General features: G+C 51.0%; 1 protein-coding gene across 1 annotated transcript in view; it reads right to left on the reverse strand.

Annotated features, from left to right (window-relative positions):
* TSPEAR (thrombospondin type laminin G domain and EAR repeats) overlaps positions 1-7,193 on the reverse strand; it is a 78,268-nt gene extending 71,075 nt beyond the window's left edge. The window contains exon 1 of the mRNA XM_034782140.1: positions 7,100-7,193. Within this exon, the coding sequence (XP_034638031.1) occupies positions 7,100-7,193 (94 nt within the window). The remainder of the gene's footprint in view (positions 1-7,099) is intronic.
* Positions 7,194-19,202: the final 12,009 nt, after the last annotated feature.

Below are 19,202 nucleotides of genomic sequence, written 5' to 3' on the forward strand. Positions count from 1 at the left end.
TACGTGGGAGACATCTGTACTTCTGAAGAACTAGAGGCCTAGAACCAGAGGGTTCCCAGCTCTGTATGGATTTACATTGCCATCAGCTGGTAGCAGCTCATAGATTCTTTCCCTAATCACAGCTGCCTTGTGCAGATGAATCATCTGAAGTTCATTTCCCACAGGGCTATGCATCTGGAATGAAGAGTTTCATAAGTTGTATTAATGGGAGCTGTTCTTGCACCCAAGCTTTCCATAGCTTGCAGTCAGATTTTAATATGATGGAGAGCCACCATCCCTTCAAGTTGATCTTCAATTAAAACCAAAGACAAGGATTTGTGTTTTGGTTCAGCTCCCACATTACAGGCACTGTTAATTATTAAAACACAGCTGGTGATTACACAAAACCTCATTAATGATTAGAGCAGCAGCTGGGGTGGTTTAGAGCAGTTTGTCAGTGTAAAGATCTTGAAATCTGGCTGCTTTCATGTCTTGGAATCTGGGGAGCTACCTCTTACCTTTGGCAAAAAGAAACACTATTCTCCCCAGGGTGGAAGCACTGCACAGATAAGAAAAAAAAGTCTGAATGCTCTTACAAGAAAATAGGTGCATTTCAGTGCATAAGGGATTGGCTGAATGTGTTATTGTATTTAGAGCTGTGCTTGCCAATACAGACAGCAAATATTGCCTGCACTCAAACCAGTCTGGTCATTTTTGTGAGACAAGGTGGGTGAAGTAATGTTTTTTACTGGACATTTTTGTCTCTCTCATCAGCAGAAGTTGGTCCAATAAAAGATATGACCTCACACACCTTGTCTCTATGATCATAGGACTGACACAGCTACCCCTACACTGCATACAGCCATGGTCATTTTTGTGAGTAGAATAGAACTACAAGTCACTGAAAGAGGCAGTCTTATTTGTATTACAATGACCTCTCGTGGCCTCAGTACTGGCTCAGGGCCTCATTGTGCTAGGCACAGCACAAACATGTAACAGCGAGATTGTCAGCTCTTTAGGGTACCCACAATCAAAGTGTTACAGCTGCCCAGAAAACAGAATTTCCATCCCAGGGGAAATTCAAAACTTTCCAAATTGGTTTTTGGTCCAAATCGGGAGGAAAAGTTGAAATTTGGAAAATTTCCTAGAATGGAAATTCCAAAACCTTTTGATTTGGAAAGATTAAAATGACCTTATTGAAAGGTTTCATTTTTATAATATTAAATATTTTGCACACAAAATAATTGCATGAAAAGAACATTAGTAAGGTTGTGAAGTCAACAGATAGGAAATGCCATAATTAATGTTGTCCATGCAACCTGAATGTGGCCCCCTTGTGTGTGTGCATTATGATATGGTCTTTAATGACATAATCACATAGTCTTTTTTTCCACAGGACACCTGCCTCATTCAGTGCACAGGATGGATGGTGCTCACTTAATGAGCAGCCATTCAATATTTGTATTCTCCTTGTTGTTCAGGGTGTGACCCCAGAACTTATTTATTGCAAACTATTCAAACCATTTTCTAAAGGCAGAATTATTAATCTCCTCGTGGTCTTTTCTATGGCCCTCATCACTATAGTATCCAAGTGCTTCATAGCTTATTATAACAACAGCCCTGTGAAATGACGGGGGGGGGTATTATCCCCAGTTTACAGCTGAGAAACTGAGGCACAGAGTGATTAAGGTCAAAAGTTTCCACTAATTTGGGGGGCTCAATTTGAGACACCTAGGAATTCTGTGGCAGAGGCAGGCACAGAATCCAGTTCTCCAGGGCAGCATTCAACTGCCTGAACTTGAGATCCTCCTTTTCTCTACCTGCAAACCCGTGCCTTGTTCACTAATCACCTTTCAGTCTCTGCAACAAATGAGACAGGGCCTACAGACAAAAGCTTCATTCACTACACCGCCATGACTTATCCCCAGAGCAACTCCATCCTGTGCCCTGAATGAGGTAGGGGTCCTCTGGAAAAAATAGGAGGTGATCATGTAATTTAAAACTGTCTCATAATGCATATACCCCAGAGGGCCAAATTAAGTTTGCAAAGGCAAACTTAAAGTTGACCCTAGCTACCTTAATCAGGTGCTTTTAACATAGTTGTTTTGTGGGTAATTTCCTAGATTTTTAACAAAGCAAACTGAAAAACAGAAATTCCATCTTGTGGCATCATATTGATTAATCAGCAGGGTTGGAACCGTTAGATCCACGGCACAGAGCTCTGCCGCTTGAGCTAACAGAGTACCTGAGAGAAGTAGTAGGTTGTTATCCTCTGTGTTGACCAGCATAAAAGGGGGCAAGACACGCACTTTGACATCTGGATGCCAGTAGGTTTCACAGCCAATCCCAGTTCAGAGGCATCTGAGGTTCTATTTCATGCTCCGGAGAGGAGTGTTCTCTTCTGCTCATTTTCCCCTTCTGCCCTGTCCCCTCCAATCTGTCCCTGTCCCAGTCCTGGCTCTTCCCCACCACTGGCTCCTTCTTTCAGTCCCATTATCCTTGCCTACCCAGGACCAGTCTCCACTCTCAGGCTTCACATCCCAATCCCATTCCCCTTGTCCAGCTGGTCCCAGTTCCCCGCTCACAACTCTTGGCTCAATCAGTCTTTCCCCTCCCCCACCACTGGCTCCCAGTCCCAGACTCCCTCCTTGGGCTCCTCATCCAATCTCAGCCTCCCCGCACCATCCCTTCCCTGGCTTTTGGCCCAGGCAGTCCCATTCCCCCCGACCCCCCATCTCCTTGTCAAATGCCAGTTTTTTCAGAACAATTGTTTGGCAGGAATGCGACAGTCTGGACTAAATTTGCGTAAGGGCAAGGGAGGAATCTGTGGCCAGAGAAAGAAAGTCACCTTCCCTAGACCAGCCAGCATCCAGGGGGCTGGGGCAGGCACCTGGATATGGAGGAGCCAGGTTCAAGGGCCTGGTCTGAATCAGGGATTGCTGGCTCTTGTACCTGGGTCCCACACAGCCCAGGTGAGTGCCTGAATCACAGGACTATTGGCTCGGCTCAGCTCATGCTTCCGTCCTAACAAAGAACAAGAAAACCTGAAATCGCAGACACATTCATGGGCCACGAAACCCAGTTCCCAGCCTGCCTTGAGTGCCCCAGAGCTGCCCAACCGGGAGCTCAAACCACCATGAGACAGACCAAGAAGAGAGCCGGCTAAGCGTTTCTAGAGGTATATCTAGGAAACCCCATGTCCTTTGCGCTCTGATTCACCCTTTATGCACTGTTCCTCCTCTCTCCTCCCCCAGTTGGGGCATTTCAGACCAAAAATTCAAGATGCAACAGAAGCTGGGTGCCGAACCGGCCTCCAGGAAGGGTACCGCCAGCACCACTGCCAGCCCTCGGGGTGCCAGCTCCTTGCCCTGCTCCCGCCACTCCAAGCAGTGTCCCTTGCCTCCCGCGGGTGTCACTCCAGCTCACTCCTCTGAGCGCCACCCCTCAGAGCTCCCATGCCCTTCCCTTGGCCTAGGCATGGGCCCCAGCCCAGCTGCAGGGCAGGTCCTGCAGGCGGGGGATACCACCCTGTGTTGAAGTTCTCTGCTCACTGGTCACAGCGCTACAGTGAGTGGGTGTGGCCTTGGGCTGCTAGGCCTCCTCCCCCAGTTGAGATGCACACCTGCCTCCATGGGCCATCAAATCCCCTGAGAGCTGAGTGACATAACATTGGCATAAAAATGGTCTCCTCCCAACCCCCTCCCCATCTCTGCCCCTCCCGCCCTTCGGGGTCTCCGTCCCATATGCAGAAGTAGAGCTGTGAAGAAGGTTCTGTGAATGGGATCCCCCAGCAGCTCCCCCGCATCCTAGGGGCAGCACTAGAACGGCACCTGGGGCACAGCAAGCTCACCAGAAGATGCTCTCCGAATTACAGTACTACCAGCCTGCCCCAGCACTGCTGCAACTCTGTCCCTGTTCTCTCTCCTTTATCCCCACCCCCCACCCCACTTTGTTCTTTGCTCCCACTCCCAGCTGTCATTTTGGGGGCAATCTCTTCAATTAGAAACATCCACCCAGCAATATTGCAATATGAATTGGGTCGTGTTACCCATTCCCTGCAAGGACGCTGGCGCTGTCTGGGCAGGGCCTGGGTATTGAGGGCTGCTTTCCTTACCTTTCCGTTCTTAGTGTTTTCATTTAGACTTTGTGTTAAGCGTGTCACGAATCCGCTCAGAGAGCACACTGTGAATGCAGCCGCCACTCCTTGCTTTAGCTGCCAGAGCAGCAGGGACAGAACTGACTCCAATTCCAAGATGATCATGAAGCAAGAGCGTGTGCCTGGTCCTGAGCAGCAGGAATGGAGCCTAACCCTGGCTCTGACACCGACATCTCTGTGACCTTGGGCAAAACACTCAATCTCTGCCTCAGTTTCCCCAGCTGTGAAGTGAGGATAATAGCACGTACTTAGGTACCTCCCGGGGCTGTTGGGAGGGGTGTTCGGTGCCTGCAAAGTACTTAAAGATGATAAACGCTCTGCACTGTTATTACGCAGCAGGCTCAGGCTTGTGGGCTCACCATGAGCCCTGACTCTCCCCTTGCAGAGATGACTAACTCCAGCAGTGCCACGGCAAAGGATCCCAGGGACAGCCTGTCCAGAAAGGGATTCAAACTCTTCCCGGTGTGTGAACTTGATCCAGCGCATATGGGCTCAATGGCATGGGCCTGCCATGGGCACACGGCTCAAGCCCTGCCTCATATAGGACCTACAATGCACGGCAGATCAGAATCCACTGTGGTGTTTACAAGGGTGTTGCCACTAAACTTTTGGGCCCAGCAGTGTCTTGCAGGTCTGTGCAGAGTCCGAAAAGTGAGAGCCACCATCCGCCAGGGCTACTCTCACCTAACGTAGTAGTAAGACACAATCTGCTGCTGCCCCTCCCTCCAGACCCCCAGCACCCCAGTGTCAGCCTGGCTGCACCCAGCATGCACGTGAAGCAAGGCGGCGATGGGGTTTCGGGCTGAGCTGCTGGCAGTCCCCGGCTGTGGGGCGGCGATAGGCAGACATCATCACCTGCACCTGCCCTGCTGCCCCACACCCAGCTCAGGGGCAGGGGCACTGCTGGGGCCTGGCTGCATGGAGACACATCGCTAAGCGGCCCCACTAGTTAATTAGCTGTGGCTGCTGTGCAGCAGAAATGCTCGGCCTTCCCTTTGCCCACTGGCTCCCCACGGCAGGTCTCCTGCCAGGAGGGCTAGGGACCACCCTGAGCACAAAGCACTGCCAGTCCTGCTCCCACCCCACTGCCCATCCTCCATCATCATGGCCAGTCCCCATCACCGACTCACCTCCCTGCGCCCCCGTTCCACTCAGCAGTCTTTCCTTTCCCCAGCTCCCAGCCACAGGCCCCATCTTGGCTCCATCACAGTGCTGGTTCAGATCCCCCTCTCCACACTCCGTCCCTCTGCCCCCCAGCAGCATCCAGCCAGAGTCCCCATCCCACCCTGCACACCCCTCCACACAATCCTCCCCACCTGCCTGAGTCCTGATCCCCCCCAGCTGTATTCCCCTGCAGCTCTCCTCCCGCACATGGGCAGCCAATCTTGTCCCTGCCACGCTGTATTCATGGGTTTCTGCAAGCAGAGGACGCCACTGGAGGCAGGAGAACAAGGTGGCAGCCCCACAAGGGCCACTCCTCCTCCTCTACCATGTGCTATATATTGCCCACTCTTCCCCCCCTTCCATGCCCCCATCCAGCCTGCCCACTCCCAGCAACCATGGCCCTACCAGGAACTCTGTCTTTGTCAGCTGTCACCTTGCAGCATGGGACTCCAGAGTCCCTGGGGAGATTTGCTGATGGGAGAAATTGGAACTAGCCCCTACTGGAAAGATGGGTGAAGGGCTAGGGCCTTGGGAGACCCAGCTTTCATTCTCACCTTAGCCATGGGCTTCCCGGGTGACCTTGCTAAGTGATATCATCCACCTTGTGTCGTGGTTCCCTGCCTACTAAATGGGGACCAAACACCCTGGGAGGCAGGGACTGCAAGGATCAAGTCCCATTAATGATGGCGATGCTCAGAGGGCCAGATGAGCACCCAGATCGGTTGCTATGACGACAGTTCAGGATGGAGGACATTTGGGCTGGGTTCTGAAATGGTTCTAGCTGGCCCAAACAAAGCCCTTGTCACCGTCAATAGCTCCACGCCCATTTTACACCAGCAAATCCAGGCGGCTGGCAGTTGCCTCCGTCCCATGCTTACAACCCTTACACATTCCCCCTACAGCAATACAAAGGCCACAGAGACAACAGTATATCCTGGCAGATTAAATCCATGTAACTATTGGCCACCTCTTCTGCAGCCCCCTGCCAATGGCAGCTGTAATACTCCAGGCCCGGACTGCCTGATTTCCTTCCCTATTTTCAGTGGAGGTTGTTGGATGAATGGCAGGGCACATGCTATTCATCACAATACTTGGCATGATGCCGAAGCCAGCTCGTTAGCAGAGAAATCAGGTCATCTTTAATAAATTGCAGAGCCAAAAGCCCACAAGCAGACCCAGCAGTTCACTTAATTCTGGCTCAGTCAGATGCCCCGCCCGCTTTTACAAATTTCCATCCATAGGTTACGGCATAGGAATTTTTTTTTCACCAAAAACTCCAAGTGCCGTTGAATTGAGGTTGCCAACCGTTGTGACTGGAAGCCAAGCTAAAGCAAAGCAAACTGTCCAGAGGGGCAGCACAAGATCCTCGAGGGAGAAGGAAACAAACCCAGCTGTGCCTCTGAGTGCGGATTAGGCCACTTTGCCGGATCAAATTCCCGGGCAAACAGGACTCGTGGGCTCTCATGGCAGACCCAAAATATCTGGCATGTCCGCCAGCTTCATTTGACCCTATGTCAGAGTCAGCGCTGAAGGGTGAGGGCCGGAGGACATTGTCAATGGCTGAGTCATGCTGGGTGTAGTTCCACATCAGGGTCCCTGGACTGCAGCTGAGGCTCTTCCAGAGGAGGAATGTTTGACATGTTTGTGATTATCTACCAGATTTGGAAGGGCAGCGTTGAGTGCAGAGGTTGGAAGGTGGGTTGCAAGCTCCTCCACACCCCGTTCCGCCCCCCCCAGCAAGATGGCTAATAATTGCTTATCAAACAACTTGTACTAACCCCCATGACAAGCTGCTCCTACCTGTGCAATGTCGCCATGACGTCCCTCCGCTGGCCAGGTAGCTGGTGAACCCTGAGGGCAGGAGCACAGCCCAGACCACCAGCAAAGCAGACATCGGGGGGCCTTCTTCACCGGCTCCATGCACAGGAACACTCCTGCCCTCCTGTCTTCAGACCCCGGGCAGGTGGCACTCTGCTCAGGAATCCACTACAATTTCTCATAGCCAGCTCACATGACAACCACTTCTGGAGACCTCCTCATCCTGGATGCAGACACCCTCCACCCCTCCAGGGCACTTCCGGGAGCAGGACTCTGCCAAGGCTCTCACTGTAGCAGCCTCACAGCTTCAACTGCTCCTCTGAGAGCTGGCCACGCAGCCTGCCCCTCCGCTTTGCTTCTCCTCACGGCCACACGTGCCGGCTGAGCCCCGTCTCTGCCTGGCCTCTTAGCCGGCATTAGGTAGAGGAAAGGTTTCCAGAAGGAAGCACAAAAATCAGCACTGCAGTGGGAGGCTCAGAAAAGAGGACGCATAGGAACTGTCTGCTTTAACTGGCACATGTGGTCGGTGAGCCTTGGAGAAGCCAGTGCCCCATCCCGAAGGAGAACAGACTTTCCCCCAGCAGCCACAAAAGCAACTCTAGCTGGAGCCTGCCTTTGCAGACATTTAAAGGAGAAGTCAGTTGTCAAGAGGAGGAGTCCCACGGCCTTGGAGAGCTTTGTATCTTTTGCCCAGCCCTCTGGAGGTTGTTTCTTTTTGTTTGTTTTCGGGGGGGGGGGCTGGAAATCTTCGGTAGAGGAATTTCCCTCTCCAGAGAAATCAGAGAGGGAATCAAATGGGAACAAGGCGAAGACACGGCTTTGCGCACCTGAGTGCTTTAGTGTCTACACTGCCGATAGCATGCATTTTAGCACACAAGGGTGTGGGTGGTGGTGGGGGTGAGCCCATATATTTAATTACACCCCTCTTTTGTGCAAAAAGGTTTTGTTTTAATGATTCCTGGCAAGGCAGTGCTGCACAGCTGCTGCTGGGATCCCCTTTGAATATTATTATAGCTCAAGGAAATAACTGCCTGCCTAAATGCCAGACAGCAAAACCTGATCTGCTAGAAGGGAAGCACTTGAAGAGAGTGTCGCTTTAGAAACTCTGGAGGTAAAAATATTCAAACAGACTGAGCAATGGAAAATCTCCTCGAATGTAGCAAGCTCCATTTGGTTTCTGTAGCCACACACACAAAAAAGAAGAAGGAAAAAAAAGGGACTTCTGTTCTTAGAACAATGCAGTTAGCATCCTCCAAGTTCCCCTACAAGACAAGTTACAAAATGGAAAACTGCTGTCCAGAAAGAACTGCCAAGAAGTTTCAGTTAAAACTTGGGTTTGATCTCTTTTTTAAAGAACTCAAGACGACAACTTAATGATGGGCTTCTTTGTGGGGCCTAATCTGGCCAAGTGCTGTGCGTGAGGGCACGGACTCCCCCGATGGGGCACTCACACAGAGTCAGGACCACAGAGGGACTTAATGATGATTTTAATGCACTTAATGCAACTCAGCCGACACTTCCTCCTTTTCCTTTGTTCTTGCCATTTAAAGTTCTTTATATCATTCAACTCGCATTTGTTTTTTTAATTACATGAACGTAAAAGATTAAATATGGACCCTGGCATAGTGCTTGCAGGAGATCTCAAAGTGCTTTATAAAGGAGGTCAGCAGCATTAGCTCCATTTTACAGGTGGGGAAACTGAGGCACAGAAGGGGAAGTGACTTGCCCAAGGTCACCCAGCAGGCCAGTGGCAAAGCCAAATCTAGAACCCAAGTCTCCTGAGTCCCCATTCAGTGTGCTATCTACTATGTCATACTGCCTCAAGCCAATGGCATCAAAGACAGGTACCTAAAGTTAGGTGCCGCAAACACACACAGGCACTCTCATTCAGCCTTTTTCCTATTTACACTAAGGCTGCTCACTGGGTGTAAGTGTAATTTACTCATTTTAAGGCCCTTTCCTACTGCCAGCCAGGGGCCTTAGTATAAATGAAAATCTGGCCAAGTGAGTTCAGTGGGACTACTTATGTGGGTGAAGTTAAGCATGTGGGTAAGTGTTTGTAGGATCAGGGCCTTAATCCTTAGGCAGCTCTTATGTGGCCTGATTTTCAGGCGTATCAGCATGTAGCATCTTCCATTAAAGCCATTAAAGCCACAGGCTGGTTTAGGCCGTCGCTGACGATTTTCCATAAAAACATAGATCAGCCAAATCTACATATTTGTCTACCTGGTGCCTGTGCCAGCCACTTGGGTCGCTTAACACCTGCATTCAAATCCAATCATCAACAACGGAACAGTGACATTATCCTTGTTAGTCCGACAGTGAGATTGGAGGAAGCAAATTCTCAGAGGCTGAATCAGAGCTGGGCTCCAGTCTCAGACCAATTAGCACCAGCTGCTTCAGAGGAAGGGGCAAGTACCCCCACTGAGCAATTATGGAATGACCAGTTCCTCCTTCCCCCCCTCAGCAGAGCTTGGAGTATCCTGTCCTCATTTTTTTTAAACTCTGTCTAATGTAACTATAGACAACCCCTCATCCACATAAACAGACGGTCCTTTTTCTTGAGTCCTGCTTAGCTCTTGAGATCTTGTGGCAATGAATTCCACAGGTTTCTTGTGTGGGGAAAAGTAATTCCTTTTATCTACCATGCAGTTTGACCGAGTGTTTCTTTCTCCACCACTTCTGCAAAGGCCTAGAGAGATTGGGTGAGTTCTGCCATGTGTAATTGCCAGACTGACACAATTTATACTAGCTGAATAAGAGCACTCACAGATGGATCCTTCTGTGTATAAAATAGGCTAGGAAGTATGTTTCCTTATTCATATCTAAGGCTGATGGTAGTCCATGGCACAGGAAAGTCAAGCTAGCCTACACACTGCTTGCATTTTTCTGAGAAAACAGCTGATATTTGTCAGGACTGTTGAAATCTCTGAATTCGCCCCAGACAGCTCTCAGGTAACAAACTATGCAAGGCCAGGAGCGCCACCTGCTTTTTTGCCGCCCTAGGCGGCGGAAGGTCCCGCCCCCGAAATACTGCCGACGACCGGGGCGGCCGAAGATCCTAGGCAGTCGCCACCCCCCAAATGTTAGTGCCCTAGGCGACTGCCTAGGTCACCTAATGGGTTGCATCAGCCCTGTGCAAGGCTCTTATACAAGCCTTGCAAATGCATGCCAGCAGGGAACATGGTGACAGGAGGCAGCTCTGCAACTGGAAGCAATACGTGGTAAATTATTAATCCCTTTGGCATTCTGGATGCCCCACGATTAGTCAGGAGGAAATGCTTTGCATGTATCAGTGTGGCTTGGGATTACAAACCCTGGCCTTCAGAGACAGGGGCACAGTACAGGAGCAGAGAGCTCAGGCACACTCGAGTTTGATTCCACCAAGTCGCAAAGTTGGTCACTGTGGTATGGGAGAGACTCTCCAAATTCCCTTTAGGTTAGCAGACCGTGCACTGAGCTGGGAAGGTTCCAACCTCACCTCTGAGCTGTTTATATTTCAGTGCAATTCCTAGCCCAGCTCATTGGCCAAGGCTTCAGACACCGACCCTCCAAGGCAGTCTAATCACAGCTTCCATTTTATAAATAAGGTAAGAGCAACTGCATGACCTCAGCTGATGCAGAGGTGAGAACAGAACCTGCAAGAGGAAAAGCGTAAGTCTCATGCACACCATGCTGAGCATCTCAAATGCCATGTGTCCTGAGCTGCCCTGTCTGCACAGGACATTCCCCTTCTGAGCCAGGCTGAAAATGCTGGTCCCCCAACTCCTATTGTTATCTAACAAATAGCTCATGACACTGGCAAAGTGTGTGCCGCTGCCCTCCCTTGCGGCTGGCCCATGTGGATTCGAACACTGGCTGTTTAGCTCTGGTCAACGCTGAGGGGCTGGGGCAGGTGGCCCTGGGGAGGGCTGGCTGTTGCTCCTGGGAGGCGTCCCTTGGACAGGGATGGAGGAGCAGCAGGCAGGCTGCTCTCCCTGCAGAAAGCCCAGCTCAGATCCCCATGCATCCAGCCCTGTCCCCAAAACAGCAGCTCACCCCTCCACACAGTCCCTACGTGCACCTGTGCCCTTGCCTGGGACCCCGAAGTCCAGCATCACATGGCCCTCATTACCATCAGCACTGGCCACGGGCTAGTGCCAGGGCCCTGGAGACTGCCCCCTTTGTCCAGCTGCTGCAGGTTGGTTATTCCACAGTTACAGTCAGCTTCTCTGAGGGCTGGTCCACACTAAGCCCCCAGTTCAAACTAAGATACGCAACTTCAGCTACATGAATAACGTAGCTGAAGTCGAAGTATCTTAGTTCGAACTTAAAAGTACTTACTGCGGGTCCACATGCGGCAGCAGGCTCCCCCGTCAACTCTGCCTACTCCTCTCGCAGAGCAGGATTACCGGCGTTGACAGCGAGCACTTCCGGGATCGATTTATCGCGTCTAGACAAGACTTGATAAATCTAGACAAGACTCGATAAATCGATCCCAGAAGATCGATTGCTTGCCGCCGAACCAGTGGGTAAGTATAGACGTACCCTTAGTCTCCATCCATCCCACGAACTGGGGCTGCATGACCTATGTTGCCCCCTAGTGATCACCCAGGTGTGGTACTGCTGGGGTCCTGCAGGCAAGCTCCCCTTCTACAGAGAACCTCATACCAGCAAGTCCTTCTACACCAGGGGTAGGCAACCTATGGCACATGTGCCAAAGGCGGCACGCGAGCTGATTTTCAGTTGCATCCACACTGCCTGGTCCTGGCCACTGGTCTGGGGGTTCTGCATTTTAATTTAATTTTAAATGAAGCTTCTTAAACATTTTATAAGCCTTATTTACTTTACATACAACAATCGTTTAGTTATATATTATAGACTTATAGAAAGAGACCTTCTAAAAATGTTAAAATGTATGACTGGCACACGAAACCTTAAATTAGAGTGAATAAATGAAGACTCGGCACATCACTTCTGAAAGGTTGCCGACCCCTGTTCTACACGCAGGCTATGGCCACCTGGGCAGGCCGTTGCTGATAGCTGAGCAGTCTCTGCTCAAGTGCCCAGCTTCATTTCCTCTCCCTCCTGGATCCAGACTGGCTCCTGGGCCTGGCTGCACAGCGCTCGGCAACACAAAGCCTCCCACAGAGGGGGGTAGGGATGCAAGACAAATGCAGCCTCCCCACCCCCAGAGCCAGTGCAGCCCTGAGAGTACAGAAGGGTGTCAGGCCTAGGGCATGTGTGCATTTAGAGCACCTACAGGGGAAGCTATCCTGGAAGGGCACCCAGGAAGCCTCAGCTGCTCCCTGCAGTAGAACCCCGGGGGGGGGGGGGGAGGGGTCAGTCTAAGCACTGCCTACACTGCCAGGGGGGTCCATGCTCAGAGATACTGGCCCACTGGAGCAGTGATGTGCCATGTGCACCAGCCACATTTCTGTGCATGAAGGGAGCCCTCGAGTGGAACGGTCCTCAGCAGGTTGCATGTGTTTGATGCTATTGTGACTGGCAATGGGTATGAGAAATCGCTCGCTCCACATGCCAGCTGTGGGGGAGAGGGGAGGCACATTCCAGGGGCCAAGGGAGCTGATGACTAGCACAGCAGCAGACTGAGAAAATGCCAAGCTCTGTTTATCAGCATAAAGGGCAATAAAAGAGGCTGTTAATGGAGCACTCTGCTCTTTGACTGCTTGTCATTATCATGGAGTCCTGGCGTGGCCTCTGTCATTAGATGTTTCAGTTTTGTTGCCATTGCTGTAAGACAGGCAAACCAAACTGATCATTAAGAAAGTGTGGGACTTTCAAAGGTGGTTTGGGGAGTTCAATGAGACACCAATGGGAATTGTGTCTTCAAATCCCTTGGGAAATCCTGGCCTGGCACTGTTAGCATGCCTGACATGGAGGAGTTTGCTTACGCTTGTTGCTCCAACCTCAGTGGCATCGTTCATATGGTTGGGGAACTAGACCACAGTGTTCAATAAGAAACAGGGATCCATATTTTTGCATGATGTTGAAGCAATAAGATACTATGTACAATATACTTCTGGGGGAGGCCTTGGATGGTGGTTTCTGATCAGGACCAGGAGTGCGCTGGCATTTTCAGTCAGGACAATGCGTTTCTCCTGCCAATGATTCTTTGCTATTTGTCACGTCGCAAGGCATCCTTCTGCCCTGTCCATTTTCAGCCTTGATTTGATTGCTGATAGTGGAAAGAGTTCTTTCACCATGAAGCATATCACTTAGGCCTGGTCTACACTATAAGTTTAGTTTGAATTTAGCAGCGTTAAATCGAATTAACCTTGCACCCATTCACACAACGAAGCCCTTTACTTCGAAATAAAGGCCTCTTAAAATCGATTTCTGTACTCCTCCCCGACGAGGGGAATAGCGTCGAAATCGACATTGCCATTTCAAATTAGGGTTAGTGTGGCCGCAATTCAACGGTATTGGCCTCAGTGAGCTATCCCACAGTGCACCATTGTGACCACTCTGGACAGCAATCTGAACTCTGATGCACTGGCCAGGTAGACAGGAAAAGCCCCGCAAACTTTTGAACTTCATTTCCTGTTTGCCCAACGTGGAGAGCACAGGTGACCACACATCACTCATCAGCACAGGTAACCATGCAGTCCGAGAATCGAAAAAGAGCACCAGCATGGACCGTACGGGAGGTACTGGATCTGATCGCTATATGGGGAGAGGATTCTGTGCTAGCAGAACTACATTCCAAAGACGAAATGCCAAAACATTTGAAAAAACTCCACGGGCATGATGGAGAGAGGCCACAATAGGGACTCAGAGCAGTGCCGCGTGAAAGTCAAGGAGCTCAGAGAAGCCTACCAGAAAACCACGAAAGCAAACAGAAGGTCCGGGGCAGAGCCGCAGACATACCGCTTCTACACTGAGCTGCATGCAATTCTGGGGGTGGGGGTCGCCACCAGTACCCGACCCCTGACCGTGGATTCCGAGGAGGGGTAATCTCAGCCATGCCTGAGGATTCTGCGGACGGGAAAGATGAGGAGGAGGAGGAGGAGGAGGAGGACGAGCTTGAGGAGAGCACACAGCACTCGGTTCTCCCCAACAGCCAGGATCTTTTTCTCAGCCTGACTGAAGTATCTTCCCAACCCCCAGACAATGAGGCCATGGAAGGGACCTCCGGTGAGTGTACCTTTGTAAATATAAAACATGGTTTAAAAGCAAGCATTTTTTAATGATTAATTTGCCCTGAGGACTTGGGATGCATTCGTGGCCAGTACAGCTACTGGAAAAGTCTGTTAACGTGTCTGGGGATGGAGCGGAAATCCTCCAGGGACATCTCCATGAAGTTCCCCTGGAGGTACTCCAAAAGCCTTTCCAGAAGGTTTCTGGGCAGTGCAGCCTTATTCCGTCCTCCATGGTAGGACACTTGACCACGCCATGCTAGTAGCAAGTAATCTGGTATCATTGCATGACAAAGCCTGGCAGCGTATGGTCCCGGTGTTTGCTGGCATTCAAGCAACATCCGTTCTTTATCTCGCTGTGTTATCCTCAGGAGAGTGATATCATTCATTGTAACTGGTTGAAATATGGGAATTTAATTAAGGGGACAGAGGGGGCCATTCCTACTGGGCTGTTTGCTGGTGGCTGAAAAGAAATCCTTCCCTGCAGTTAGCCAAGCGGGGAGGCTGAGGGGGAGGAGGATCATTGGCACTGAGATTTTCGTGTTTGGCTAGCAGGGATCTTCCCTGATACCAGCCACGTGGTGTGGGGAGGGATAAAGTGATCATCCCAGGGAATTGGATGGGGGGGAGGGGTTAGTTTGGTTTCTGATGCTGCACGTTAACAGGAAAACCGCAGCACTCAATGGGCTTTGCTTGGTATGTGGGAAAAGAGGGCGCTGCTTTTCTGAAGGCTACAGAAGCCGAAAGACAATGGCTTACCATGGCCGCATGCAAGCCGAATTCTGTTGCCCGGACCTGCGTCTATGCTCTCTAACACCAAAGCCGCAGGCACTCAATATTAAGATGCAAAATGCGATCTTGTACCGAAATCACATGTGCTATGTAATGTGAATTGTGTTGTTCACCGTGAAAGAGTATAAACATTGTTCTGTAAAATGTATCTTTTTAAATACTTCTCTACCTTTTTTCCCTCCCTCCTGCAGCTGCAAATTTTTCAAGCCTCCCTCCTCCATCCCGAAGGTTATCTCAGATAAGGCAGCGAAAAAAAAGGACGCGAGACAAAATGTTCTCTGAAATCATGGAATCCATCCACAATGAAAGAGCTCATCTGAATGAGTGGAAGGACACCGTATCAAAGTACAGGAAAGATGCCAATGAATGTGAGGCCATGAGGGACGCTCGAGATGAGAGGTGGCAGGCTGCAACCCTGGGGCTGCTGCGTGATCAAACAGACATGCTCTGGCATCTGGTGGAGCTTCAGGAACGGCAGCAGGATCACAGAGTGCCGCTGCAGCCGCTGTATAACCTTCCTCCCCCCTTACCATGTTCCATAGCCTCCTCACCCAGACGTGTAAGAACGCGGGGGGTGGGGAGGCTCCTTGCACCCTCCCACTTCACCCCAGTGGGCAGCCCAAACAAAAGGCTGTCATTACTTTGAACTTTTTTAGTGTCCTTTTCCTTCCCTCCTATCCTCCTCCCAAACCCCACCCAGGCTACCTTGTCAGTTCTCTCCCTATGTTTATAATCAATTAATAAAGAATACATGATTTTTAAATGATAGTGACTTTATTTCCTTTGAAAGCAGGCTGTGATCGAAGGGAGGAGGGTGGTTTGCTTACAGGGAATGAGTCAATCAAGGGTGTGGGTTTTCAACAAACAGAACTTTCACACCATAGCCTGGCCAGTCATGAAACTGGTTTTCAAAGTTTCTCTGATGCGCAGCGCTTCCTGGTGTGCTCTTCTAATCACCCTGGAGTCTGGCTGCGCGTAATCAGCGGCCAGGCAATTTGCCTCAGCCTCCCACCCCGCCATAAATGTCTCCCCCTTACTCTCACAGAGATTGTGGAGCACACAGCAAGCAGCAATAACAATGGGAATATTGGTTTGGCTGAGGTCTGAGCGAGTCAGTAACATGCGCCAGTGACCCTTTAAACGTCCAAATGCACATTCTACCACCATTCTGCACTTGCTCAGCCTGTAGTTGAACAGCTCCTGACTACTGTCCAGGCTTCCTGTGTATGGCTTCATGAGCCATCGCATTAAGGGGTTGGCTGGGTCCCCAAGGATAACTATAGGCATTTCAACATCCCCAATGGTTATTTTCTGGTCTGGGAAGTAAATCTCTTGCTGCAGCCATTTAAACAGAGTAGTATTCCTGAAGACGCGAGCATCATGAACCCTTCCCGACCATCCCACGTTGATGTTGATGAAACGTCCCTTGTGATCCACCAGTGCTTGCAGCACCATTGAAAAGTACCCCTTGCGGTTTATGTACTGGCTGCCCTGGTGTTCCGGTGCCAAGATAGGGATATGGGTTCCATCTATCACCCCACCACAGTTAGGGAATCCCATTGCAGCAAAGCCATCCACTACGACCTGCACATTTCCCAGAGTCACTACCTTTGGTAGCAGCAGCTCAGTGATTGCTTTGGCTGCTTGCATCACAGCAGCCCCCACAGTAGATTTGCCCACTCCAAATTGATTCCCGACTGACCGGTAGCTGTCTGGCATTGCAAGCAAGGGCTATCGCCACTCGCTTCTCAACTGTGAGGGCTGCTCTCATCCTGGTATTCTGGTGCTTCAGGGCAGGGGAAAGCAAGTCACAAAGTTCCATGAAAGTGCCCTTACGCATGCGAAAGTTTCTCGGCCACTGGGAATCATCCCACACCTGCATCACTATGCAGTCCCACCAATCTGTGCTTGTTTCCCGGGCCCAGAATTGGCATTCCACAGCTATAACCTGCCCATTAACAGCATGATCTCCAAAGCGCCGGGGCCCGCGGTTTGATAGAATTCCATGTCCATGTCCTCATCACTCTCATCGCCGCGCTGCCATAGCCTACTCCTCCTCGCCTGGTTTTGCAGGTTCTGGTTCAGCATAAACTGCATGATAACGCGCGAGGTGTTTACAATGTTCATGACTGCTGTCTTGAGCTGAGCAGGCTCCATGCTTGCCAGGGTATGGCATCTGCACTGTTCACCCAGGAAAAAAGGTGTGAAACGGTTGTCTGCTGTTGCTTTCCCAAAGGGAGGGGGAGGATGCACCCAGAACCACCCGTGACAATGTTTTTGGCCCCATCAGGCATTGGGATCTCAACCCAGAATTCCAATGGGCGGAGGAGACTGCGGAAACTATGGGATAGCTATGGGATAGCTACCCACAGTGCAACACTCCGGAAGTCGACACTAGCCTCGGTGCATGGACGCACACCGCCAAATTAATGTGCTTAGTGTGGCCGCATACACTCGACTCTATAAAATCAGTTACCAAAAATCGAATTCTGTAAATTCGGAGTAATCCCGTAGTGTAGACATACCATATCTAACACCTGGCTGCACCGCCCTACCACAGCCTCTCTCTCAGTCAGGGCTTTGTCAGGGGACACACGGGGGCAAATCCTACCATTGCTTGCTGTTAAACCCATAGACATCACTTCAACAGCTGGGGTGCGCAGTCGAATCTGGGCCACAGAAGTTCTAGCCCAGCCCCCCAGCTAGAACCACAGCCATCTATTTACTCCCATGGGAGTGCTGACTCTCGTGGAGTAATCACATGAGCCCTAGCACCTCCCAGGCCTTCCTAGACTCCGCCTCACAGCAGCTCGGTGAGGTAGGGAAGGAGAACTAGCCCTATTTTACCTACTGGGAACCGAACCCCAGAGAGGGTCAGTGACCAGCCCAAGGTCCCAGAGCAGGTCATAAGCAAAGCTGGGAATAGAAGCCAGCTCTCCCAAGGCCCAGTCCAGGCTGTTCTGGTGTGGAAATCTGTGTCCCGGTGACATCCTGAGCGTTAGCAGATCCTGCCATGTGTCAGTGCCATCCGGCCCTGGGGTTGGCTGTATCCTGGCTCTGTCTGCCGCGGTGTTCTCAGTACAGCCAGCAGCACAGCCTGAGGAGCTGGGGAAGCCCAGGAACAAGAAGGGGGCACTTCTGAGTATGGCCAGGCCTGTTCTCCCTCAGCTGACTGAGCCTCTGCTGTTCCAAAGTGCAGACACTTTACACTGGCAGGGCTGTCAAAGTGCCATGGGACGAGGTGGTGATAAAGCCAGGCCACACGGGGGGGTGCTGCCGGCTCCTCCCCCATGGGTGACTCGTGGAAGGGACCCTACACAGTTTTAGAGGTGGGGCAGGCCAGGGTAGACCAGGCAGTAATTGCACTCTGGTGCATCAATCACCAGAATACCAGGCCAAGTTCCAGGTTGGCCTCTAGGTGGTTGGAAGCTAATAGAGTTTTGATCTGTATTAACTCCACTGGGGAATCCCTCCATCACCCATTGAGTAGCTGCAGCAGGAGCCAGCAAACGGCAGAGTGGCTCCCATAGGAGGCCCAGAAAAGAGCCATGCAGAGGGGTAGCCAATGCTGTCTATACAGACTGGCCTCTGCATCCTCTCCCCCCAAGCCTCACTACAATGCTGCACCCAAGAGAACCTCCCTAAATGCGCCATGCCTTCCACATTGCCGGGGGAAGTCAGCTGGGAAAGGCCAAGCGCAATTGCTCAACCTGCCAGTGCTGGAGATGGACGTGCCTGGGGATTGCAAACCAGCTGTAAACTGCCCCTGCATGACTGCATGAGCTGTTCAGCACTGCTCGAAGGGGGCTGGGGGGGGAAGCCAGCTGAGCACTGATGGTTGCTGTGCAGGTGTCATTTTCAAAGCAAATGCAGGGCAGCTTCCGCACCAGCTGGGAAACCTCAGGTACAGAAAGAAGCCTTGACAAAGCAAGATGCGTTTTCATTTGGTTGTATAAATTACAGCAAGAAAGGCTCCAAATCATTCCTTGTAGCTGCTAGCATGGCTCCAGGGAAGGGACTGGAACAAAGATCCTTAGAAGACTCAGGAGGCAAGAGCCCAAACAGGTGAAGATGACGAATAACAGGTGCTTCCTACTTCAGACCGCACAGACGACGACATTTTAGATAAATAAACTCTCGGAACCTGATTTTCA

The sequence above is a fragment of the Trachemys scripta genome, chromosome 9 (genome assembly GCF_013100865.1).
Source record: "Trachemys scripta elegans isolate TJP31775 chromosome 9, CAS_Tse_1.0, whole genome shotgun sequence".
Taxonomy (NCBI): Eukaryota; Metazoa; Chordata; order Testudines; family Emydidae; genus Trachemys; species Trachemys scripta.